Here is a 26980-nt window from a genome sequence, read left to right as displayed (position 1 = left end):
GGCTTGATCAAATGTACACAGCTAGTCAGTGTATAAACTGGGGCCTATACCTGAGTCATATAACTCAAAAACATGCTCTTTCCATGTGGTTGCAGAACAAGATTAATTTTTTTAAAAAACAAGGTATTTCGTATGTATTACTTCCTCCTCTTTCCTGCAGTGACTACTTCGGTCCATATTTTCATCCCATAGGTTACTTTGGCAACAGCTTTCACCAGAAGCCCTCTCCTATCTTTATCTCTTCCCTGAACACTACCTTCAGCTTAATCATTAACCATTAAGTGCCGTGTTCATCAAGTAACTCTTCTGTTTAAAACTGACCAATATTCGACCTGTTTACCAACTATATTAGTCCATTATCATGTTGCTAATAGACATACCCAAGACTGGGTAATTTACAAAGGAAAGAGGTTTAATTGACTCACAGTTCAGCATGGCTGGGGAGGCCTCAGGAAACTTACAATCATGGTGGAAGGGGAAGAAAATACATCCTTCTTCACACGGTGGCAGGAGAGAGAAGAATGAGAGCTGAGCAAAGGGGGAAACCCCTATAAAACCATGAGACCTTGTGAGAACTTACTATCATGAGAATAGCATGGGGGAAACTGCCCCCATGATTTAATTACCTTCCATGTGGGGATTATGGGAACTACAATTCAAGATGAGATTTGGGTGGGAACACAGCCAAACCATGTCATCATCTGTAGTGGGTTGAATGGTGGCCCCCAAAAAGACATGTCCTCATCCTAACCTCTGCAACCTATGAGCATGACCTTATTTGGAAAAAGGGTCTTTGTAGATGTAATTAAGTTAAGGATATTCACATGAGGTCATTCTGGATCATCTGGGCAGGCCCTAAATCCAATGACAAGTGTCCTTGTAAGAGACAAAAGACACAGACACCAGAAGAGAAGACCAAGTGAAGACAGAAGCAGAGATGGGAGTTTTCCAGCCACAACCCGAGGAACGCCTGGAGCCATCAAAAGCAGGAAGAGGCAAGGGAGCATTCTCCCCTAGAACCTGCAGAGGGAACATGGTCCTGCTGACACTTCAATTTCAGACTTCTGGGAGAGTAAGTTTCTGTTGTTGTAAGTCACCCAGTGTGTGGTCATTTGTTACAGCAGCCTTAGGAAACTAATACACCAGCTCATCACCTCTTTTTGACTTTCAGGGACCATGACATCTGTGGTTTCCCTGCTAATCCAGCCCTGGTCTTGCATAAATCCTCTGCTCATCTGGTTGTTCCTTCACTGTCTCCTCCCTGGGACCCTCAGGTCTCCTTGTGTGCCTTCCCTCATGTTGCCTCCTCATCAGAAAGAAGACATGCCCTCTCAACAGAGTCTCCCTTCAGAAGGGAACTGGCTTTTGAGGTGGCATGATACTGGGGGAGGACATGATCTCTAGGGACATGGTGGTGGGGTAGGCAGGGTGCTCTTTGCCAGTCAGTTCCTTGACATGTTTTCTAATTTTTTTACTGGCCTCAACCCTTCCTTTTGTTGCCTGCATTAAAGAGTGTGTCTAAGACCCACTACTTGCACAAGTCTTGCTACATTCTTGGGTGTTATCCATAAAGTATATTTGACTAGTTGACCTGTTACTCTCCTAGGTCTCATGCATAAGGTATGGTGAAATCTACCCATGAAAACATTTTTCTTAAGCACCTACTAAGTGCCAAACACTGCCCCAAAGCTGTAGCTGTAGCAGTGAGATAGATGCAGTGGCTGACCTCACAGAGCAGAGTCTTCTTGTTTTGATAAATACTATGCTTATCTAGTTGGACTTGACTAAGGTCACACAGCTACTAAGTGGGTGGCCAGGATTCAAATCTACTTTTGTCTGACTGCAACGTTGCTTTCTACCACATCATGTGTATCAGTTTGAGTCCTGGCAAGAAACAGAGAATGTGTTCCAACAGAGTAACTGAGGGAGAAGTTAGTGAAAGATTATTTACAAGGAAGCAGGAAGGGTTAAAGAAAACCCAACAAGGAATGGTGCTGTGTCCCAATGCCAGCAACAGCGGGGAGTCATTTCTACTCCTAAGTCTAAAAGGTTGAGGCAAGGAGGTGGTTACTGGAACCTGGAGAGAGTGCCTGTAGCTGTCAGGGAGGCTGTCAGACAGGAGTGAGGCTCTTGGGTTGAGGAATAGCAATCTCACAGCAGGGATTCAGTGGAATAAAGCCCCTAACCCCATACTCCTCCTCTGCTACAATTTCCTGCTGGTGACTCTTATCACCAAGGTAGCTGATAGGTCAAGGAGGACAAGGTAGACTGGATGATGCAGGCCTTAGAGGTCAGCTGTGGAGTCACAAAAAAGGATACAGAGAGTGGAAAGTGGATCTGGAGGGGCAAATGAAAAATGTGCCTGTAATCCCAGCACTTGGGAGGCTGACACAAATGATCACTTGAACTCGGGAGTTCAAGACCAGCCTGGGAAACATGACAAAACCCTGTTTCTGGAGAGAAAAAAAAAAAAAGCCAGGCATGATGGTGCGTGTCTGTAGTCTCAGCCACATGGGAGGCTGTGGGAGCTTGAACCAGGGAGGCAGATGTTGCAAAGAGCTGAGATTGTGCCATTGCCCTCCAGCCTGGGTGACAGAGCAAGATCATGTCTCACAAAAGAAAGAAAAAAGAAAAATGCCCAACATACCAGTGTTTTCCAAACTTTACTCCTTCAGATACTATTTTCATGAATTTACCATATCCCATGTTTACTATACACTCAACTGTACTTAATATTTTATGAAAATTTCCTCTTTGTTTATGTTAAATGTACTACTAGTAGCAGGTACTAATAAATGTATTAATAGTAATTAAGGTGATATTTCACTACCTTGAATAGAAGAAAACCGTAAAAAATAAATCTAATAAAATCAAGTTTGCTAAATTTTAAAACCTAAAATTTAACAATAATTATAAATGATAATGTATCTTATGATGTCCTTCACAGGCAGGTCCCTACCTGCTTCTCTAGTCTCCCCTCCCCTTCCCTACCTCTGTCCTATGCTTCCATCCCTCCATTTCAAGCATATTGGTTTTTGGCTCTTCAAAACCAGCTATACTTCTACCTACCACAGTGCTTTTACATAGGTTATTCATTTGGTATATATCAGTAAGAGGACATACCCATGAGTGCTAGGGATCCTGAAGAATTCAACAAGTACCGTGCTATCAGCTAAAAATAAGAAGAATTATGCTTTCCTGAATACATTCTAGAATAACACAGGTAGCATTCATGATTTTGTTATTGATCTGGATATCCAGGTTCTTGTCCTGGCACCAAAGTTTAATCCCAAGATCTTAGATGATATATTTAATAAATGTGTGACTCAGTTTCTCCATTTTTAAAAACAATTAGCTATCAAGAACATGATAGATATACTAAATCACCTACCTAAACTGTCGAATGCAATTCATGGCTGTATTTGTTATGTGAGAGCAGAAAATTACAATACTTTCTTTCAGACACCTACCTTTACCAAATCTGACCTTTCATGTGCCCGACCAGATATCTTAGTCATGCTACAATTATTTAAAGCTCTCATTTGTGAAAAAAAAAAAATTATCCAGCATTCATATTTATGAATAAATGAGATAAATGGGGAACAAGGATGACCACTTTAGATGCTATTTAACATCCATTCTCTTTTCTTTCTATAATAGTGACCGCTACTTTCCTTGGGAACTTTACCTCCTTCCCTACTCCCAGACATGTGGGAAGAGATAGCCCCACCCAGCTTCATTCCCAGAGTCACAGTGACAGTCAGGAGGTTTAATCAGAACTAAGGAGATACAGCTGGGGACTTCTGCGTACAATTATGCTCTTTCTGCTGGACGTGAATCTAGGAGGATGTACTTGATAGCTTCAATCATCCATTCTCCCCATTTCTCCACCTTACTGTATGTCCTGAAGAAAACTGGTCTGCACAGTATAAGTTCCCTCTAGCTTCTGGTTGAATTTAGACAATGAAGAGTATGAGCAAGAGTACAGCCTTTGGGTCATCTTTACAGGGTCTGAGAGTAAGACTGACATGAAGGAAAGTAGAGCCATGGTTGGGAGAGGGACTGGGTCCTGGCCCCATTGGCTGACTGGCTGATTCTGGTCACATCCACTGATTCTTTAGTTACATGAGCCAGGACATTTCCTTTTTTTTTTGTTTTTGTTTTTGTTTTTGTTTTCCTCAAAACATTTTGAGTTTGGGGCTTCAAACACATGAAACAGTCTTAATGAAGGTATAACTAAGAATATAGCTCTGAAGTGAAGATGCATGGATCTCTGATCCTGAGGACTCTAAATCTGACCTAAATACAGTTCCAGTCTCCATAAGGCCCCATCCTACAGCAGATCCTGTTTTGAGATTTCTCTGAGATTCTGTCTCTCTTATACATGATGTGTAGCCTTACAATATTCACCATCTTTACTCAAGTTAATGTGAGTCAGTCTGTTCCTTGGAGCAAAGTGAATGTAATGAAACAGTTCCCATCTTACAGATAGGGAAACGGAGGCCAAGATACATGAAGAGACTTCATGAAAGGCAAACCTGAATGTGGCAGGCAGGTCTCTGGCCACGGATCTTTCCCTGTTACTTCCGTTTCCTTATGTCCCCTTTCCCTCTTTCCCTATGCTTTCCGCTTCCCCTTTGCCCTGAATTTTTGTGGTCCGGTTGCTCTAGGAGGGTAGGTCTTGTCACATTATCTCAGCACCTGCATGAGAAGGTTCCAGCTGTCAGAGAAGGAAAGGCATGGACTTGTTTTTCTCTGAGTTTCCTTCTATTTCTGTATGCTCATTTGGCATTCAGCACGTGCTACTCTATGAAAGTTTGGGGGATATTTTATAATGTTGTTGAACTTTATTTAGCTTCCCAAGTATTTATGACTTGCCTTCAAGATGAGAGTGAGTTTAGCTGGTGTCCCTGATTCATCTTGGAAAAATCTATAGTACCTAGCACAGTATCTGGCTCGCATTAGATAATCAGTAAATATCCATTGACAAGATTGACTAAAAGAATCTTACATTAGGCAAAACACTGGCTAAGCTGCTGTAACAAAATTACAGTGGCTTCAACATGACAAAAGTTTATTTTTCTGTCACTGCCCAGAGGCGTGCAGGCAGTCTAGGGTGGGTAGGCAGCTCTGTTCTATGAAAGTCATCCAAGGACACCTTGCCCTGCTATCCTCTAGAGAGTGTCTTTCTCCTCATGGTCAGAGCTGGTTCACCAGTACATTCACATTCTGGCCTAAGGAAAGGGGGAAAGGGAAAGTGAAGGGAAAGAAGGTAACTTCCTTATAAAGATGTGATTCAAATTTGCACATATTACCTCTGCTTGCTTCTCATTGGCTATATCACTGTCACGTGCTCATGCTAGCTTGCAAGTGATACCAGGAAATATAAAATCTGAATGGGCAGCCACATGTTCTAATAAACCTATGGACCATATTGCTAAAAGAAAGGCAAGGATGGGCATGATGGCTCATACCGGTAACCACAGTACTTTGGGAGGCCAAGGCAGGAGTATGGCTCCAAGCCAGGAATTCAAGACCTGCCTGAGCAACATGGAGAGATCTTGCCTCTACAGAAAACTTTAAAAAATTAGTTGGGCATGGTGGTGTACACATGTGGTCCCAGCTACTCAGGAGGCTGAGGCAGGAGGATCACTTGAGCCCAGGAGGTCAAGGCATGATAGTGCCACTGTACTCCAGCCTGGGTGACAAAGAAAAAGAGAAAGAGAGATGAGAGATAAGGAGCTATTTGACCCTGATCAAAACTAAAAGACTGATGATACCAAGTGGGTGAAAATATAATGTAAAATGGCACATCTATCTTACAGAATTCTTTGATCATTCTTCTCCTAGGTATCTACTGAAAAGTAATAAAAACATATGTCCATAAGTAGTTGGGCATGGTGGCTCATGCCTGTAATCCCAGTACTTTGGGAGGCCGAGGTGGGTGGATCACCTGAAATCAGGAGTCCAAGACTAGCCTGGCCAACATGGCGAAACCCCGACTCTACTAAAAATACAAAAATTAACCAGGCATGTTGGTGTGTGCCTGTAATCCCAGCTATTCGGGAGGCTGAGGCAAGAGAAAAGTTTGAACCCAGGAGGTGGAGGTTGTGGTGAGCCAAGATCGTGCCATTGCACTCCAGCCTGGGCAACAGAGCAAGACTCTATCTTGCTCTGTTGTGTACATACACACACACGTATATATATATGTATGTATATATCCACATATGTATATGTATATATACATATGTACATATAAGGTATATATGCACATATGTATATACATTACATATGTATATATGGGGTGTGTGTATGTGTGTATATATGTGTATATATATGTGTGTGTGTGTATATATATGTCCAAGAGTAATGAAAACATGTTACTGAAGAAAGACTGGTCCAATAATGTTCATAGAAGCCTTACTCATAATTAGCCAAAAAGTAGAAACAAACCAAATGTCCATCAACAGAAGAATGTTTAAACATGTTGTGGGATATTCATACTGGAATACTGGAAGGCTACTCAGCAATAAAAAGGAATGAGTTCCTGATACATGAAACAACCAGGGCTGATTTACTCATTTGGCATAGTAGGCACAGTTCTGGGGCCTGTGAAAATAAACTTGTAGGTGGAAGAAAATGTTTGAGGTGGAAGAAATTGTCATGTTCATCTTTATAGCAACATAGTCATAAGACATAATTTTTGATTATATAAATAGTGTGTGTGCATAAAATGAAGGGGCTCATGAAGTGCTTAGGGCCCACAGAAATCATAATGCAGCCCTACAAACAAGAATAAATATTAAAATATGTGTTAAGCCAAACACCTGAGACACGAAAGAGTACATGCTGTACTCTTAAATAGAATTCGACAACAGGCAAAACTATGTTGATAGTGACCAGAAAGTGACTGCCTCCGGAGTGGGGAGAGACTGTCAAGAAGGGAATGAAGGCACTTTCAGGAATGGCAGACATGCTCTATATCTTGTTTTTGGTGGTGGTTATTTAGGTGTATATACAATCTTCTGAAATCGTGGAACAGAACCTTTAGGATCTGTACATTTTAATGTATATTAATTATGCCACAATTTTAAACAAACAAAAGGGGAAGAATAGACAGTAGGGTAGGGTACAATGAATAATTTCTGTGACAGATTTGATAAATGAATTACTAGGACAGTGTTTGCTGACAAGGTTTAACATTGCATTCTTGTAGAAAAGCTTTAGGAACTCAAAGGGAAGAGTCCAGGTGCTGTGACAGGCCAGTGGGGAATGAACCACACTGCTCTGTATCAATCAAGCTTTTTTATTGCCAATAACAGAATATATCTGGTAAGCTTACACAGCACAGGAATGTATCAGAAGAATAACAGGAAGTACTGTGTTCACAACAGTCTCTGAAAACAGACAGGAATTAAGGCAGGAATTTAAGACAAGATCAGACCATCAGATGGTGGGTGGATCATATGATGCCATAATCCTGTACCCTTGCCCCAACAAACCAACATATATCTCAGGCCTTCACTGCATCTTTTCATTACTCCTCCAAAACTGAAAACCTATGTGTGAGCCTCTGGTTGGCTGAGCCTAAGCAAAGCCTACATATAAAAACGCCCATGGAGATGGAAGAGGGAAAGTGTTTCATTGGCTTCTAGATGGGAGGTGGGGCCCCCAAATGACCAATGTTCCCAACACAACCTGAACAATCTGAAATTATTCAGATTTCTGCTTGTCATTCTAACCTCTGTTCAGGACTTCCAAGATCCAGGACAGGCAGAGTGTAGATAGCTGTGTTCCAAACCACTGATCTGGTTTAGCAAGCCTGAATCACAGGCGTGGAAGGTCACCCGGGTTCAACCATCTAGAAGACCGAATTAGGCCAGGACCTGGGCAGGGAGACCAGTTATGCTGGGGAGATATGATGAGAGCTTGAATTACATGGGAGAAATATTTGTAAGGCAGATGGGATAACAGGACTTGATGAGTCTGTAGTGTGGAAAGGCTAGGAAAAAAGGAATCAAAGGAGATAGTCTGGTTTCTGACTTGACAGGGCGGAAGGAGGTGTGTTTGTGTGTGCATATGTGTGTGTATGTGTATGTAGGGATAGTGACACCCAAGAGAGGCTAGGAATAGGTTTGTTTTATTCCTATTTGGGGTGGTTGGGTGGGCAGGGTTAAGTTTTTGACATGGTGAATTTGAGATGATAGCCAATATACAATTGACATTCCAGTTTGGGTGACCATTGAAGATCAAGTCTGGCAAGTCTATTAGCTGAGCGCGGCAGGTGAGGGAAAACGCGGGGAGAGTGTCCTGCAGATTCCTGACTTAGGAAGGGTCGCGGCTCCGCGCACGTGCTCTCAGAGTCACCTTCCCCGCGCCTGTGAAGGTGCAGGGAGTTTGTCCTCAGGTCCCGCCCCTGTGGGCGGGGCGAGGCAGCGTCGCAGCGAGGCCACCCGGAAGACCAAGCCGGGTAGGCACTGGCTCCGTCGCCTCCAACGCCCCGGGCTGACAAGGGAAGGTGGGATGCTCTGATGGCCGGGCCTGCGGCGCTGAGCGCAGCGGCGGCGGCGGCTGCTCTGGTGGCCGCCTTGCTCCTGCTGCGTCGTGAGGACCCGGGGCCGGGGGCTAGCCCCAGGTAACCCCTCCGCGTATGGGACCGAGCTGGGCCCGGTCTCCTGGCCGGGCCAGGGATACCGTGGGGGATGCCCAGTGGTGCCAGCAGCTTGTGGCATCTGGGCTCACCCTCCAGCTCGGGCCCCTTCCGATGGGTCTGCTGGCTCAGGTACGGGGGATGGCCCGGGAGCCGCGCCCCGCACGTGAGTCAGCACTTTCCCCAGGGCCTAGACTGCGGAGAACAATATCCTCTTCCCGAACAGATAAACAGCCCTTGTTCCTCGGGGTAAAGACGGGCAGTCCCCTGACACCCTAAGACAGGCACCTGTCGATGTTATTTCCTCAGCATGGCCGAAACAGAAGCACTGTCCAAGCTTCGAGAAGACTTCAAGATGCAGAATAAATCTGTCTTTATTTTGGGCGCCAGCGGAGAAACCGGCAGAGCGCTCTTAAAGGAAATCCTGGAGCAGGGCCTATTTTCCAAAGTCACGCTCATTGGCCGGAGGAAGCTCACCTTAAACGAGGAAGCATATAAAAATGTGGTGGGTATTTGAGCTGGGGCTCAAATGGACCCCCAGTGATTCTGCGAGGTGAACATAGTTCACGCCTAAAGGCTAAATACTGCCCTGCCAGTAGTGGGGGTAGTGAGAGGCCATCAAAATTTGGCCAAGATTGGTGTGTGAGGGTCCCTCCCAGAAGTCCGACTCCTGGATTGTAGCCCAGGTGTGCCTCCCTCCTGCTCATTGTGTGTTCTTGGGCAAAGCCCTTCTCTCCATCTGCAACCCTATAAAGCTGGATCTGACTTGTAATGGGGGTGGGGGCTGGTGAGACAGATGAGCACTGTTTTCAGGGTCATACAAGCTGGCTTTTAGAGGCAGCCCTGGTGACCTTGAGAATTTTCTCAGCCACTTTGCTGATTTTGTCAACCTGCGCACTTCACACTAATATTGTCAGGGATTCTGAAATTGCTTTGCAGAGTGAGAAAGGTCTATGGCAGTGAAAGGTGGGGTTATTCACTTACAAGAATTTGCCCTGCCTGACTTCCCAGACTTGTGTCTGTAAATTGAATATTCCCTTCACTCTAAGTTAAACCTTTTTTTTTGTTTTGTTTTTGTTTTTTTTTTTTTTGAGACAGAGTCTCACTCTGTCACCCAGGCTGAAGTGCAGTGGCGCGATCTCGGCTCACTACAAGCTCTGCCTCCTGGGTTCAAGCGATTCTCCTGCCTCAGCCTCCCAAGTAGCTGGGACTATAGGCACCCACCACCACACCCGGCTAATTTTTTTTTTTTTTTTTTTAATTTTTAGTAGAGATGGGGTTTCACCATGTTAGCCAGGATGGTCTCGATCTCCTGACCTCGTCATCCGCCCGCCTCGGCCTCCCAAAGTGCTGGGATTACAATGAAACCCTATTTGTCTTTAGTGTCATAGGCAGTGCCAGAAAAATTCTTTTCAGAGTTGACGGTAAGGATGGAAACCAACATTTTATCTGAATTCCTGCATGACAGGAATTTATCATGCTTTCTTTTTAAAGTTACACAGCAAACTTAAAAGGTTAGATGGAGGTTCTTAAACTTCTGTGTGCATGAGAATTACGGTGGGTGCTTGTTAAAAGTGCAGATTCTGATTCAGAGCTATTGGCATGGGATGTAGGAATATGCCTTTTTGTCAAGCACTCCCTGACTAATTATAATGCAGATGGTTCATGGATTGGATTGAAGGAAAGAGATACCCCATTTTACAGCTGAAAAAAAAAAAAAAAAAAAAAAAAGCTGTAGTGTCTGATGAATAACTTGCCCACAATTACATGCCTAGTGAGTAGCAAGCCCAAGATTTGCAGGTAGGTCTTCTTTAAGATGCCAAACGCCATCTCTTCCCCTCACATCATACCTCAGTGGTCTCCTTGCTGGAAAGCTACACACAGTTCTTTTATTTTTCCAGCGAGAGATTATAATTGAGCCTGACTTCAGAAATCTGGATCACCCCTAGTCCTCTTATATAGACTGTGGACATATGTGTGTGTTGTTGATTTTCAATTGAGGCTGGTGGCTTTTTGGTTGGAGAAAAGGAATTTGTAAAATTTGATGTTAAGTGGACAAGCCTATCAGTAATGTTCTGTAACTTAGTCTTTAAATCTAGGGGGATTTTTGGTCTGTTGTGTAAATAACACGAAACTACATACAACTGTGCCCTTGCCTAGAACCAAGAAGTGGTGGACTTTGAAAAGTTGGAGGACTACGCTTCTGCCTTTCAAGGTCATGATGTTGGATTCTGTTGCCTGGGTACCACCAGAGCGAAAGCCGGGGCGGTAAGGAAGGCATATGCTCTTTTCCCCTTTTGCTGGCCAGTAACATCAAGGATTCTTTTCTTGCTCACTCTTTTTCTTTGTGCCTGTTGCAATGCTTAAATGTGAATAAGCCCTTATTGTTTAAGATTCTATACGCTGCACTAACCTTTGCTATCCTTTTCATAATACTGATAAGTTCATCTTTCAAAGTAATCCTTGAGTTCAGGCCCCAGTGCTGGAGACATCGTAAGTATTTACATGATTTTGCCTATTGTGAATATCGCTATCACTACATCCCCTGACTAAGGGAAACCATGATGTCTGAGTAAAACTAATTGGTTTATGCTGTTAACAATTAGCTTTTTTTCTCCTTAACAAATGTTTTAAATTTGAAATGTTCTCTCTCACTTGAGTGATTTGCTGCAACCTATTTTCATGTCAAGCTTTAAACTTCTGGAATAGAACATCAGAACACAGGCACGATTCAACCAGCCTCCAGCGATGATTCAGCCTTCAGTGATGATTCAACCCCAGTGATGATTCAGTCTTTACTGACGCAAAACTCTTTTAACACACATTTTCTTTTTAATGGTGTTCTAAATTGAGTCAGCTCCTGTCCAGAAGTCATAGTTTACTGCATAGTTAGAAGTCAGAGCTGACTACATGGATTCTGGGCAAATGTTAATGCAGGTACATCTTATTTAATTTATACTTTGCCTATAGTTTATGCCTCTGGCAGAATTTACATACTGGAGCTGAACAAACTTGCACATTCTGCATATGTATCCCAGAACTTAAAGTAAAATTTAAAAATATATAATAATAAATACATAAATAAAACAGAAGTGAAAAAAGTAAATAAATATATAAAGTCGGTTAGCCCAGGCGCAGTGGTTCATGCCTGTAATCCCAGAAGAAAAAAAAAAAAAAAAAAAAAAAAAAAAAATATATATATATATATATATATATATGACTATGACTCTGCCGTGGGTACTCTCCTTAGGTTTATAAGCCAGGCCCTTTCACCTGAATCAAGGGAGCATATAGTGAAGAACTATTCATTTATACCAACCGAGTAGTTAGATTCAGATGTATTTCTCTGGGCCTCCTTGTGATGCAAAGAGTAATTCTATGTGTGCTTTCAATCAAGATGTATTTCCATATCTTCTGCAGTTCTGCATATCTATCCTGGAACACGGCTGGGATTTGAGTTCTGTGATGGGAACTATGGATTACAGAGAAGTTTGACTTTCCCAGGAAATGGCACATTATCTCCCCTAGAAAGGGTCATGTTCCTGCTTAACAGTGGGTGCAGTCTTTTCTGTCCCAAGCACAGTCACAAGCGGTGTGCCCTCCAAAAGCATTGAAAAACTTTTGTTCCAGGACACTGCAGGTTTGTCTCAAGTGCCAACCTGGTTTTGGTGGTGAGTCAGCAAAACAAAATGCTGCATTAGGCATAGAAGGGTTGATTTTCATGACATAAGGCAAATCTCATTATAGGGTGTGCCAGGGAAAAGTCTAAACTGCTTTTTGTGTTCAGACTGGGTAATGCAATTTTAATCAAAGGAATTGTGTGTCTTTACTATCCAGAATTTTCTTTTTTAATGGGGTTGGTTCTCTACCTCTCAGGCTATTCAATGCCTTTTGTTCTCCTTTAAAATCAATTTGGAAAGATAAAAGTAATTAACTAGTAAGCGAGAATAGACTAATGAGCCTAGACTATTCACCTAACTTAGAAATGAATTAAGACTTAAATGATTTAAGAGGTTAGTGGTGGAAAACAAGCTGGCACTTATACCAGAAAAGTGTTTTTTGTTTGGGGGGGCTTTAAAAAAAAACCAATTTGGACTAGGTACAATATAAAGTTGGGAGGTTGTGATAACTTTAGCCAACATGAAAGAGGTGACAGTTTGTAAGTGGCTAAGTAATGATAGTGTTTTAAGTGGGGGTTGTAGATTTCCAAGCTCATCCCAGCTGGTGTTCTGGGTCAGCAGCCCTTTTTGTAGAAAAGAGTTTGCTGGGTGGTTTATCGTATAAGTACTACAAAGCTAGTGGCAAACCTAGTGTGCTTCACTAGGGATTTTGTAACTGGAACCCCATATGTTGCCTTAGCAATATGGGTTTCCAGCAGAGAAACTTCAAGAAATTCAGCGTTTTTGTCTCAGTATTGAGATCCTCTGAGTAGGTGGTGGCTTATTTCCCTATGATGTTCAGTGTATTAGTTTGCTAGGGCTGCCATAACCCAAGTAGCTTAAACAACAGAAATATATTGTCTCACAGTTCTAGAGGCTAGAAGTCTGAGATCCAGGTCTCAACAGGCTGGTCAGTGCTCTGAGGCTGAGCCCTTGAGTTTCAAGGCTCTCTCCTTGTCTTGTAGCTGGTAGCCTTCTCTTTGTGTCTGTTTACGTGGTGTTTTCCCTGAATACCTGTGTCTATGTCCACATTTCTCCTTTTTATAAGAACACTAGTCATACTGGATTAGGGACCACCCTATTTAGTATGATCTCAACTAATTACATCTGCAATGAACTTATTTCCAAATAAGGTCATATTCTGAGGTATTGGGGGTTAGGAGTTCAACATACGCATTTTGGGGGGATATAATCCAACTCACAAAATTCAGTCTACTCAGGTTTCTATTGACACTGGTTCTAGGAAAAGGTCTATTACCTTTCTTCAGCTGTTTGGAAGGCTATTTCCTTTAGCAGTAGCTGGGTAGATGCTAATTTTCCTTTTCATATTAACAGAACATAGTTGTTCAATCAATGTACTGGCTCCCCGACTTGGCCCTGATCCAGATCTACTGGATCAGAATCTCTGAATTTGGAAGCTTGGAATCTGTCTTTTTAGCAGGCTCCTTGGGAGATCCTGATGCAGTCAACCCTGTCCTTGTTGAACCTGCTTTCAAGAGGCAGTGGGGTGTATTAATTCTCCTCACTTGCTGGTTTTCTGGGTACTGTGGTCTTAGATAACCTTCATCTTGCTTTACTGAGTAACTTGTTTGCTAGTGAAGATTGAAATAGTCTTCAAAAACCAGATCTGTATTGTCCTGGAGTGAAGCATAAAAACTTACAGATGCCAGTAAGAATAGTTCATTTCCCCTTATTTGTATCAAAAGAAGGATTTGATTAGTGAATTCAAGGTGGTTCGATGTGGTTTCACCTTTTCATTTGTCTCTTCACCTGGTAGTAGTAGGTTCCAGAAGTCCAGATTCCTGTTTTCTGTTGAGTGGATGATGTCATTAATGTGATTAATGTGGTCACTGTGACATTTATTAGGCATCTCATGGCCCATCTCATTAGAATCTCATGGCTTCTGATTCGAATGATCTGCTCTTCTAATTCAGAGGTTTGCACTACAGTCTGTGGGCCAAATATAGCCTGCCACCTGTTTTTGTACAGCCTGTAAGCTAAGAATGTCTTTATATTTTTAAATGGTTAAAAAATTCAAAAGAATAATGTCATACCATGTGAAAATATGAAAACTTCAAATTTTAGCCTTTATACATAAAGTAGTGTTGGGACACAGCCATGCTCATTACTTTATGTATTCTCTGTGGCTGCTTTTGTGCTATTAATATAATGGCAGAGCTATATAGTTGCAACAGAGGCCTGCAAAGCTAAAAATAGTTACTGTCTGATCCCTTACAGGAAAAGGTTACCCACCCTTGTTCTAATCTCTGTTATTTTATTTGATGTCTAGGAGGTGGCTTGTGAAGTGGCGAGGTCCTAGCTGGTTCAAGGGACCTAGATCATAGGCCTTGTTTGGATGCCAAGTAGCTATGGAGTCTGGAGTTTGCTGGTTAGCTTTTGGAGGCCACTGCCTCCTTGTCTGTCAGAGGGAGGTGACCAGTGAACCCACTTTCCTACTGCAAAATTCTTAAACATTTTTCCTTTTGTTTTTGAGACAGAGTCTCATCCCATCACCCAGGCTGGAGTGCAGATGTATGATTTCAGCTCACTGTAGCAATGCGATTTCGGTCACTGCAGCCTCAACCTACCCAGCTCAAGCAATCCTCCCACCTCTGCCTCCAAAGCAGCTGGGACCATAGGCACGCACCACCATGACTGGCTAATTTTTGTATTTTTTTTTTTTTTTTTTTTTCTGTAGAGACAGGGTTTTGCCATGCTTCCCACCCAGGCTGGTCTTGAACTCCTGGGTTCAAGTGATCTGCTTGCCTCGGCCTCCCAAAGTGCTGGGATTACCATGAGCCACTGCACCCGGCCTGCAAAATTCTTTGACTCTATGAAACACAGAAGAAAGAATGCCCCAATTGGAAAACATTTTCAAGAACATGTAGATTGACCCCAGAATCCTCACTATCTGCTTGATTTTATTTATCCAGAGCTCCTTCTCTAACCAAGATCTTTCTCCTGTCATTGAACATCAAATATAGAGATGCCAGGACACAAACAAAAGGTGCCTCAGATTATACCATTTGGTGTTTGTCAGCATCTTTGTTTTCTGATCTAATTTATAGGGTTGGGTTGAAAAGGGAGTGAAGGAGAAAGAACCTGAAGCAGAAATATGGCTGAGTGGGACCTTTACAGAATGATAGACCCACCCTTCTTGGAAAAAGATCCCCATGATTTACTTTTTTAGTAAATGAATTAATTTTTTAGAGACAGAGTCTCACTGTATTGCCAAGGCTAGACTCAAATTCCTGGGATCAAGAGATCTTCCTGCCTCAGCCTCGTGAGTTGCTGGGACCACAGACCATCGTGCCTGGCCCCATGACCTTCTTGAGTCGTTTAAATGTGCTCACTTGTCCTATCAGTCAGCACTGAAATACTATACCTTGTTAGGATGAGTTGTTCTGAAGCCAGAGTGTTGTTTTTAGTTTTTAGGCACTGGTAAAGAAGAAATACTTAGTAGCTTTGGATTTTAGACTTAAGAGTCGTTGGAGAATTTGTTGCCTTTGATGTTGTGGAGCGTATGAGGGTATCTCTACTGAGCATAGTATGCTGTGTTTATTCTTTTTGAGAGGGTGCTGGGAAAGGACTTTATAGTGGCAACTTATTTAATTAATTCCTTTTTCTAGAAGGGACTCAGATTCCTAGCTTAGAGCAGGACACACTGGCTATGGAATCATAAAGACAGAATGACATGTGGACTTAATACTCTCAGAAGAGACGTCTGTCCACATGGTTAGGGAAACTAGTACAGTTTTTATAAAAATTGTGTTTCTGAGATATGAAGTAGCTTGTTTTAGTTATTTTTTCTGTTGTTTTTTAAATCAAGCTATTGGAAAACAACAAAGGGCATGAATAAGATTTTTAGAGATCGCTTCTTTCATCTGTAAATAGAATCTTCCTCACTCCAGAGAAAATTGGTGTGTGATACCTCCTAGTCAGTCATCAGGACCCACGCTTCAGTTTGATTTTTAAGTCTTTGAAAGATGTTGACCCTTTTGCTTTTGAGTTTCATTCAACAGCTAAAAGGACACGCCATCAGGGTGACGGAAGTGAAATTCAAAATTTAGTGCGCTTGGAAAAACGCGTATTTATAATCAGCTTGAAGGCTCAGAGGATTTGTGAAATTGTTTTGGATTAACAGCCATTGATTGCTAATAAAACAATATTTAGCTTTGTCCAGAGAACAGCAATGGAGAAAGGTATGGGCATCTTTTCAACAGGCCCCATTGAGCAGGGATGATGGGCTAAGTGTGGGGGTCTCTGCAGCAGCGTGGGTGCTCGTCCTTCAAGGAGCGGTTGTCTGTTGTTAGCGAGGCGGGTGAAAGGAAGGACGCCAGAGTCTGATGGCTGGGGTAGTATTGATGTGCCTTAGCTGACTAATCAGATTGAAAAAGTCCCATGGTATTTATGTCACTTTAATTTTCATCAAACAATTGGAGACGACAGCACTCTATTAAGGAGAGGTTGATCCAGAACTAAAGCCAAATAAATTAGGGTCTCAGTTTAATCAAATTATCCTTTTACTGGCTCTGGATTAAGTGAGAGAGACAGCGTCGGTCCGGAGACTTGTGATTGGCTGAATCTTTCCCTTATTTTTAAAGAAACGGATGAAAGAAAAAGTATTTTAGCAGACGACTATAATAATCCCTCCAATCAATCTTGCTAAAACAACAACAACAACAAAAAACTGAATTTATTTCACTAGTCAACTGTGTCATTTTGTTGTGACTAACTAACCTGTCATTAAAATCAGAGTTCTGGTGAACTGGCATGAGGGGAAGAAACAGATGTGGAAGAAAAATTTAGTGTTTTAGAATTTTTCTATGTAGTTTTGGGCTGTTTCTCTTGGCACACTTTCAGCACATCTAAAGTCTCAATTTGGAGATGGCTCTGAGGGTAATCACCTCTCTTAGGATGTGCTGCTGTATTAAAATTGGTTTGCTTTACACTGATTTTTAAAGCAACAGCATGAATTTGAGTCTGTATATAGACAGCTTGGCAAGTCCGTTGTTTAGGATTGAATGTCAAAGTATACAACAAAAAGTATACAAAAGGAGATGGTGATGACTCGTGAGTAAAGAGGTAAGTTTATATTACCCATAAACTAAGGTAGAAAAAGTAAGGCAGAAAAATTACACTGTCCACCAGGTGGAGGATATAGTTAAAAATGTACTTGTGAGTGATGGGAAAGGAGGATGAGGAAGGCTTTTATGGTAATGGTTATGTTCTATTTCTTGATCTGGGAACTGGTGGCAGAGCATGTTCAGTTTATGAAAATTGATTGAGCTCATGGCTGGGCACAGTGGCTCACACCTGTAATCCTGGCACCGTGAAAAGTCAAGGCAGGAAAATTTATTGAGCTCTATACTTATGTTTACTTTTATGATACACTTCCATGCAAAGTTAAAAAATCTGCATGGGCCTATTGTTTTAAAATTGAAGTCTATATTAGTTTCCTATTGCTGCTTTAGTAAATTCCTCAAATTTAGCAGCCTAAGACAATACAAATTTATCATCTTAGAAGTCTGACATGGGTTTCCCTGAGATGAAATCAAGGTGTTGACAGAGCTGCATTCCTTTCTGGGAGGCTGTAGGAGAGAAACCATTTCCATACCTTTTTCAGCTTCTAGAGGCTTCCCCCATTCCTTGGCCTGTGGTCCCCTATCCATCCTCAAGGCCAGCAACGTGGTAGCCAAGCCCTTTTTACGTTGCATCATTCCAACGTCCTCTTCTGCCTCGCTCTTTTACGTTTAAGGGCCCTTGTGATTACATTGGGCCCATGTGGATAATTCAGACTAATCTCTCTGTTTCAAAGTCAGCTATTAGCACCCTAATTCTAAACACTGAATTTCTAAAACACTGAATTTCTCTTCCACATCTATTTCTACCCCTCATGCCAGTTCACTAGAACTCTGATTTTAATAATGGGTTCATTACAACAAAATTACACAGTTGATTAGTGAAATAAATTCAGTTTTTTTTTTTTGTTGTTGTTGTTGTTGTTTTAGCATGATTCATCTTGCTTCTGCCTAAATACCATTTGCGATGGAATTCCCCCTTGTCATGTAACCTTATATATTCACAAAGATTAGGACGTGGGCATCTCTGAGGGACCATTATTCTGCCTACCATAATTACGGATTAGTCATTTTCATCAGCAAGAGAGTAGGTGATAAAAAGGAACATGGGTACAGCAAAAAGAGCACTGCTCAGAGTCCAGAATCTACAGTCTGCTCTCAGCTCTCCCACTTCCCAGCTAGCAGTTCACCTGCCCACTGGACCTTGGCTCCCCTCTACATCATGAGGGGACTGGATGTGATATTTCCTAAGGTACCTTTTAACATTCTATGAAAGATACACATTGCCCTACCAAATAGAATATTTAGAATCAGTAACTACTGCGGAGCAAATTTTTAATTAAAAAAAAAATCAGGCCGGGCGTGGTGGCTCACGTCTGTAATCCCAGCACTTTGGAAGGCCGAGGCAGGCAGATCATCTGATGTAAGGAGTTCAAGACCAGCCTGGCTAACGCAATGAAACCCTGTTTCTACTAAAATACAAAAAATTAGCCAGACACGGTGGCGTGTGTCTATAATCCCAGCTACTTGGGAAGCTGAGATAGGAGAATTGCTTGAACTCAGGAGGCAGAGGTTGTGGTAAGTGGAGCTCACGCCACTGCCCTCCAGCCTGGACGACAGAGCAAGACTCCGTCTCAATCAATAAATCAATCACTGGGGCAGTAGTCCAGTCTTCAGATTTGGAATTCCTACTACTCTAAGACCTCATTCTGTAATTGTGACTACCTATGAAGTTCAGCTTCAATAGACTTTAGACTTCTCTTCAGCTGTCTTGGGTTTGAAGATGCCAGAATTTATAGTGGTCTCAAGAGACTATTACTCCATGGAATTCCCTTTTCTGGGTAAAGGTGCATGTTTTTCAGTTAGGCCCTGGAAGTGAGTCTATATTTTGTTATTTGTGTCATTCTCTTCCCTCCCCCTTTTATTGCCACTTAGTTCTGTTTTTTTTCTGACCGGATTTACCTTTTCTCTGCTTTCATTGGATTTTTGTTCATTCAGTTTTAGAGCATCTACCATATGCTGGACATGTGCTGATGCTGAGAGATGAATTAAGAAGAAAGACCCAGCCACCGCCCTCACTGGACTGAATCTAGCTAGATTGGGTGTCTCCAAACATTTTTGATTAGAGACCCATTAATAAAAAATTTGAGGATGCATACCTTACTAATATGTGAGGTACATTGTAAAGCATACACGAAAATTGGGAATTAAATAGACTTTGTCCTCTTAGTGCCTGGGGAGTGTCCTCACCCATACTCGGAGACCCTACCACATTAGAATTGACAGAAAACAGAGAGGAGTGTAAAGTTGTAAAGTTATTAAGACAAAACAAAAAAAGTCTGGCTTAAAAGTAGTTTCTCAGCCTGATCTTATTGTTTCCTTTGTTCTTTGCAGATTTGTTTGGTGTCTGTGTTTCAGTGTCATTGTCCTTGTTTCCTTATTGCAGTCCAGCCTTGCTGCTAAAGCTGGTATGTCTATCCAGAGGACCAGACCTGGATCCTTTCCCAGGGTCTAAGCCTGACTTTCATGTATTGCTTGGACACATTTTATTTAAATCTCTATCCCTCCAGGCCTCCCAGCCTGCTACCCAAGCCAAGTAGTAATCTTGAAGATGAACTTGCTGCTTTTTGGAAATAACTCATGTTCTTTTCCCCTTTAGGAGGGATTTGTTCGTGTTGACCGAGATTATGTGCTGAAGTCTGCAGAGCTGGCAAAAGCTGGAGGGTGCAAACATTTCAACTTGGTATCCTCTAAAGGAGCTGATAAATCAAGCAATTTTTTATATCTACAAGTTAAGGTTTGTGCAAGTTTCTGTCTTTCATACACTTTGGAGAAGCCTACCTATTTGGCAGTACTAAAGAATATAAAATATTATATAATACAAAAAACATCAATACATCATATTATGCATTTGTATGGCTATGGGACTGCAGGAATATATTTAGTAAACAGGAATGATTTGAAAAATAATTTCCAATGTCTTCCTATTAATTATCCAGCAATAAATTGAATGAGATATGGTGTCTCCAGCCTTGACTGTCAGCATGGCAACTTAGCATTGGAAGAGACTTGGAGGCAATGATTCTTAAACTTTTCTGTCATTTTCTCCAATGATTGCGAGGAAAGAAGAGCTTTTATTTGTCTAGAGATTTGGAGACATCTATCCTGAAGCAGTATTCTAGTTACAAGACAGGAGTGCAGTGGCATGATCTTGGCTCACTGTAGCCTCTTTCCCCCCAAGTAGCTGGGACTACAGGCATGAGCCACCATGCTTGGCTAATTTTTGTATTTTTGGTAGAGATGGGGTTTCGCCATGTTGCCCAGGCTGGTCTCAAACACCTGAGTTCAAGCGATCCGCCCATCTCAGCCTCCCAAAGTGCTGGGATTACAGGTGGGAGCCACTGTGTCTGGCCTCAACTTTCTTAAAAGTCTTACGTTTTATCTTTAAAAAATTTATGCACATTTTGCTATTCTTAGTGCTATACATATCCCTGTTTATTTTAATTTAAAAAGTTTCTATTAACCTACCTTTAAGTTAAATTGATGCTGCTGGAAGATAGGCATGGCTTTGTCTTTGTGTGCCTCCCAGTGCACCCCAGGTGCCCACAGTTTAAACAGCAGAGCCACAGAGGTCATTCAGTCATAGACTTTTCCTATGTGAAGTCCCTTTATAGAAGTTCATCTCGCTTCTGCTTAAATATCTCCAGCACTACAGAGATTACTATCTTATTAGCCAACTTTTTCTATTTTGGGTCAGATCTACTTGTCCAAAAGTCTTTACTTTGAAGTGAAATTTATTGCTTTGTAAATGCTAATTGTTATCAGTTCCGCCTTTTAAAATAACAAAAACAAGTCCAGTCTTTCTTTTGCATTGTAGTTTTTAAGACGTTTGGAGATTATGGCCTCCTTAATCGTATGTTTCCCAGGCATCACACCTTTAAGACCTTGCACCATTCTTTATAGGTTCCTGTGTCTAGCTCCTTCATGACTGCATCACTTTGCTGAGGGTGAACTTTGCAGTGATATTATACTGGAACTGCAGTGGGAGTACTATTCACGCTCTGGACACTATGTGTTTTTAAAAATAAGATATAAGATTGTAACTATTTTACCAAACATCCTTATTATGTTATTGGCCCATGATCAGCCTGTAATAATAAAAATTTCCAGATTTTTTTCACATGGCTTATAGCTGAGCCATATCTCACCTATCCTAAAATAGTATTTTGAACCAGATGAAGATCAGTGAGCCACCAATGAAATTACATGAAGAATGGGAAAGTTTCCACTTAATTGTCAGAGTTTAGAACAATTCTTAAAAGGAAAAAAGTCTGGTTTTCTTTTTTTTAAGAGTCAAAGTCTTGCTCTGTCACCCAGGTTGAAGTTCAGTGGCATGGTCACAGATCACTACAACCTCAAATTCCTGGGCTCAAGCGATCTCCAGTCTAAACCTCCCAAGTAGCTGGGACTACAGGCATGAGGCACCAGGCCCAACTTGTTTTTCAAAATACTAACACATGTGGGTTCTGAGAAAGGTTATCAAATAGGATTTTTGCTCTCATTAGCAAGATCAACATTTATACCTTTTAGGAAAGAAAATATACGTAAGATATTTCCTCGTTGTTAAAGATAAAGGCATTACTACTGACTCATTGGGTTATAATAATGATTCAACCAGATTTTTTAAAAAATAGCTAACATTAAATGATCCAGGCAGTGTTCTGAGGGCTTTTATGTGCATTTGTGTGGAAACAGGTACTGTGATATTAAGACCACCAGCTGTTGACTGGGCACAGTGGCTCACGCCTGTAATTCCAGCACTTTGGGAGGCCGAAATGGGAAGATTACTTGAGGCTGAGAGTTTGAAACCCGTCTGGGAAACATGGCAAAACCCTGTCTGTACTAAAAATACAAAAATTAACTGGCACAGTGGCATATGCCTTTAATCCCAGCTACTCGGGAGGCTGAGGCAGGAGAATTGCATGAACCCAGGAGGCAGAAGCTGCAGTGAACCGAGATCACACCACTGCACTCCAGCATGGGGACAGAGTGAGACTCTGTCTCAAAAACAAAACAAAAAATAACAACAAAAAGAACACCAGCTGTTAAGCGGCAAAGCTAGAGTTTGAATCGAGGCTGTATGATTCCAAGGCCTATGCCGCTAGCCATTATGTAATGAATAGCCTTTGTCACTAATACATGCAAAAGGGACCCAGCAGAGATTGGACCATGACAGAGCCTCAGCAAATATTAAGGCCAATACAACAGAAAGACACTTCTGATTTCACTGCAATTGGCCTGTATTACCTGCAGTCTGGGATTATGAATTAGATTAATAAAGGACAGAAATGACAACCAAATGATCCGGCCCAGAATGACGCTGAACGATATGTAATTGCTTTTACAATTTGGAAAGATTCTTTCCGAAATAATCCTTCAACTACTGTGTGTAACATTCCTAGTATTTATTGCTTATTTTCTCAGTCTCCATGTGTGTATGAACTCCCCCCTCCCACCCAATTTTAGAAACTCCTTTATTCTTTAGGAACATTTATTCTACTCAATGAAGTTTCCATTGCATTCATTCATGGTGGGCCAGCTCTGGGGGCCTGGATCAATCATGTGCTTTATGGGCACTATGCTGGTGGTGTGGGAAGACGTGTCAGGATGTGGAGCCCAGAGTACTGGATGGGTCTCAAGTCCTTTGTTCTTAGGGTTGATAAGCTTTGGTTTCCTCATCTGTTCAGGGTGAAGGTACACTTTCCAGACATGTGACATTTTATTATTGGGTATCATCCTTGACCTCAAGGAGTTTGTAATCTGCTTATACTAGGGGATTCCCAAAGACACCACCAAGTTTGGTAATTCACTAGAAAGTTTCATAGGACTCAGGATATAGTCATACTCACAGCTAAAACTTATCTCATTGAAAGGATATAGAGCAAAATCTGCAAAGGGAAAATGTGTGTGGGGTGAAGTCTGGAGGAAAGTAGGTACGAGCTTCCAAGAGGCCTCCCCATAGAGCTTGCACAGGATGTGCTTAATTTCTCCAGCGATGAATGTTTTCTGCCAGAGAAACTCATCTGAACCTAGGAATGCAGGGTCTTTATGGGAGCCAGTTACATAGGCACATTGGCCTACCAAAATTGCAGCCCCCCAGAAGAAAGGGAAGTTTTCAGCATAAACCACATTGTTTGTACAGACAGTTTAGACATAGTACATTACCCTTATCAGATAGGGAATGGTGGAAACACACCCAAAATCCAAGTTTGCAAGCACAAGCCAGGGGCCAACCTTGCAACAGGCCTTTCTAAGGATAGCAGTCTCAGCCTGCTATGGTATCTCTTTTATGCACTTGCTAATAGAGACAAAACAAATCTTTTAAAAAGCTAAGAAATGTGTGTCCACATAAAAACTTGTGTATGACTGTTCATAGCAGCATTATTTACAATGGCCAAAGAACGAGAACAACCTAGATGGCCATCGACTGATGAATAGATGAATAAAATGAGATATATTCATGCAATAGAATATTATTCAGCTATAAAAAGAAATGATACACACTACAACATGGGTGAACCTTGAAAATATTATGCTAAGTGTGAGGAAACAGTCACAAAAGGCCATAACTTATATGATTCCCTTTATATGAAATGTCCAGAATAGGCAAATCCATGGAGATAGAAGGTAGACTAGTGGTTGACTAGGTCCCCAGAGACTAGGGTATGGGGAGTGACTGCTAATGATATGGGATTTCTTTTCAGGATGATGAAATATTTTAAAACTTAGATTGTGATGAACGTTGCACAGTTCTGTGTATATACTAAAAACCACCTATTAAAAAAAAAAGAATGGCCAAGCACGGTGGCTTACGCCTGTAATTCCAGCACTTTGGGAGGCTTAGGTGGGTGGATCACTTGAGGTCTGGAGTTCGAGACCAGCCTGGCCAACATGGTGAAACCCCATCACTACTAAAAATACAAAAATTAGCCAGGCATAATGGCGGATGCCTGTAATCCCAGCTACTCGGGAGGCTGAGGCAGGAGAATCGCTTGAACCCAGGAGGTGGAGGTTGCAGTGAGACGAGATCACACCCTTGCACTCCAGCCTGGGCAACATGGTGAGACTCCATCACAAAATAAATACATTAATTAATTAATTAATTAATTTAAAAATTAAAAAAAGAAAAAGAAATTTAAAAATAGCTACTTAAACATCTGCGATGAGACAGGTTAAGTGCCAGTTAGGTGGTACACAGAGGCCAAGAAGGAGGCATGCATGACTGTGTGGTAGTTCACAGGCCTTTGGAAGTGCCTGTGGGCTGAGCTCTTCAGGCACTTTGTTTCCAGAGATGCCTGCCATGAAAATGCATGCTTTATTTAACAAATTAGGTTTAAAGCATCATCTAGATATAATCTGTCTTGAAATTTTGTGGGGTTTAAGAAGTGAGTAATATGGTGGGTCTATGGTTTTCTGACCCTCTGGAACTACCTATAAACCAAAAAAAGGTTAGTGTCTGCCAGCGTGCAACATGAATTCTGTACTAAAGAGAGGATATTCTTTTATGGTTGTACTAACATATTACTTACCCTCTCTGAATCTGTTTTAATATTAATAAAGTGAGAGGACTGACTATACAGCCATTCCCTCATTTAGTGGATCTTTTAAATGCAAGACTACGTATCAGGATTAAATGATCTCTTCCTTAATTTCCCAGACTCCTTGGAACCTGAAATTCTAGATAAGGATATTTTGAGTATTGAGACCTGCAAAAGCAGATTACCTTCAAAACCACAAATTATTCTCTCTTAAACTTCACACAGGTGAGCTGGTCTTGATTAAATATTAAAAATGTGGTTTTTCTTAATAGGGAGAAGTGGAAGCCAAGGTTGAAGAATTAAAATTTGATCGTTACTCTGTATTTAGGCCTGGGTAAGTATAGTATTTATACTGAATGAGAGTATGCCACTGTAGGTTAATCCCTAGATGCTAATTTTTCATTTGGAAAAGCTGACAACTGAAATATCTAAGATATGAAAGACATTGGCTAGACATGTATTGCTTCTCTGAAGGACACACCTTTTTGCTTAGAAAGAAAGGGTAGATGTTGGGGCCCGCTCCAGAATAGTCCAGAATTTCCTAGACAGCATTTGCTGCCTTCTTAAATCCTCTTCATGCACCAAATAAAACATTAAATCTACTCTGTTAGTCTGCTCGGGTTGCCATAACAGGATACCACACGGGTTGGGTGGCTTAAACAACAGAAATGTATTTTCACACAGTCTGAAGATTGGAAGTCCAAGATCAAGGTGCCGTCAGGGTTGGTGTCTGGTGAGGCCTCTTTTCCTGGCTGGCAGACAGGCCACCTTCTGGCAGTGTCCTCACATGGCCTTTCTTCTTTATGTATGCAGAGAGAGAGACCTCTGATGTCTCTTCCTCTTATGAGGACCCCAGTCCCATCACACTAGTCCTGTTCCATCCTTAAGACCTCATTTAACTTTAATTACTTCTCTTAGTGCCTTATCTTCAAATAGAGATACATTGGGGGTTAGGGCTTCAACATTAGAATTTTGAGGGGATATAGTTTGGTCCATAATGCCCACTGTGGTCTCAGTGCAATTTACCACCTCTTCCTCTGCTTTTCTTTTTTTTTTTTTTTTTTAATTTTAGAGTTCTGTTATGTGATAGGCAAGAGTCTCGCCCAGGTGAATGGTTGGTTAGAAAGTTCTTTGGCTCCTTACCAGAATCTTGGGCTAGTGGGCAATCTGTGCCCTTGGTGACTGTGGTTAGAGCAATGCTGAACAATGTGGTGAGACCAAGCGACAAGCAGATGGAACTGCTGGAGAACAAGGCCATCCATGACCTGGGGAAAGCACATGGCTCTCTCAAGCCATGACCACACTGGAGAAATGGTTTTTATTGTCAGCCTTAACACCCATCACCAAATCAATAATTTCAGGGTCTAAAAAAAGTCCGCATATTTTAGCTTTGTTGTTTTACTATCCTCAGGCATCCATTCCAATCAAGAAATGATGGTGCTCTGAATCAGTGGTTCAGAGCCTGGTTATACATATAGATCCTCAGCGAGCTTTGGAAAAATAAAGATGTTAGCCGTATCTCAAACTTGAATCAAAATTTCTGGGGTGTGGGCAGAATAATCTGTAATTTTCTTTGTTTATACTTCCCCTGATGCCACTGGTTCTGATGCCACTGGTTGGGGGGCCTGCTTTGAAATGCTTGTCTGCAGAGTCACAGCAGCCGGGAAAACCTTGTGACCATGCAAATGAGCTCTGCTCTAAAATTGTTGACATTCACATCTCTGAGTTACAAAAGTGCTAATTCACTACATGTAATTGTGTAAGTAAACATTGTGCCTTTACTACTTCTTTATGTAATAGAAATTATATACCTAAGCTTATATAATACATGGGGAGGATTAAATAAAGGAATAAAGATAAATTGACAACTTCTGGGTGCCTCTTAGATTGCTTGAAAATGCCCACGTAGTAGTGGTAATATGCAGCATTTCAGCCTATGGGGTGATATAATAGCAGCTAATATTTACCAAATGCTTGCTAAGTACCAGTCTT

At 41.6% G+C, this 26980-nt stretch overlaps 1 protein-coding gene across 4 annotated transcripts; it reads left to right on the top strand.

Moving 5' to 3' along the window:
- Positions 1-8411: 8411 nt before the first annotated feature.
- On the top strand, positions 8412-26858 carry HTATIP2 (HIV-1 Tat interactive protein 2). Of its 4 annotated transcripts, none has more exons than XM_010388225.1 (6): positions 8412-8470; positions 8960-9155; positions 10811-10918; positions 20050-20187; positions 25261-25322; positions 26061-26858. In XM_010388225.1, exons 2-6 carry the CDS (start codon positions 8961-8963, stop codon positions 26284-26286), a joined length of 729 nt encoding a protein of 242 aa, XP_010386527.1. In that variant the 5' UTR covers positions 8412-8470; position 8960; the 3' UTR covers positions 26287-26858. The 4 variants fall into 4 exon arrangements, with proteins under 4 accessions (XP_010386527.1, XP_010386535.1, XP_010386522.1 ...); XM_010388233.1 differs by having other exon boundaries at positions 8422-8518; XM_010388220.2 differs by having other exon boundaries at positions 8464-8635.
- The last annotated feature ends 122 nt before the right edge of the window (positions 26859-26980 follow it).

The sequence above is a fragment of the Rhinopithecus roxellana genome, chromosome 15, assembly GCF_007565055.1.
Source record: "Rhinopithecus roxellana isolate Shanxi Qingling chromosome 15, ASM756505v1, whole genome shotgun sequence".
NCBI lineage: Eukaryota > Metazoa > Chordata > Mammalia > Primates > Cercopithecidae > Rhinopithecus > Rhinopithecus roxellana.
Note: the sequence above shows the minus strand (reverse complement) of the source record. Positions and strands in the feature narration are given on the sequence as shown.

What these genes read in the sequence shown, in the direction of transcription:
- HTATIP2 (XM_010388220.2), top strand. Translation starts at nt 8,532, where the DNA reads ATGGCCGGGCCTGCGGCGCTGAGCGCAGCGGCGGCGGCGGCTGCTCTG. An exon ending in GGGCCGGGGGCTAGCCCCAG is followed by an intron (nt 8,636 to 8,959) that starts GTAACCCCTCCG and finishes TTATTTCCTCAG; the next exon opens with CATGGCCGAAACAGAAGCAC. An exon ending in TACTCTGTATTTAGGCCTGG is followed by an intron (nt 25,323 to 26,060) that starts GTAAGTATAGTA and finishes TTTTAATTTTAG; the next exon opens with AGTTCTGTTATGTGATAGGC.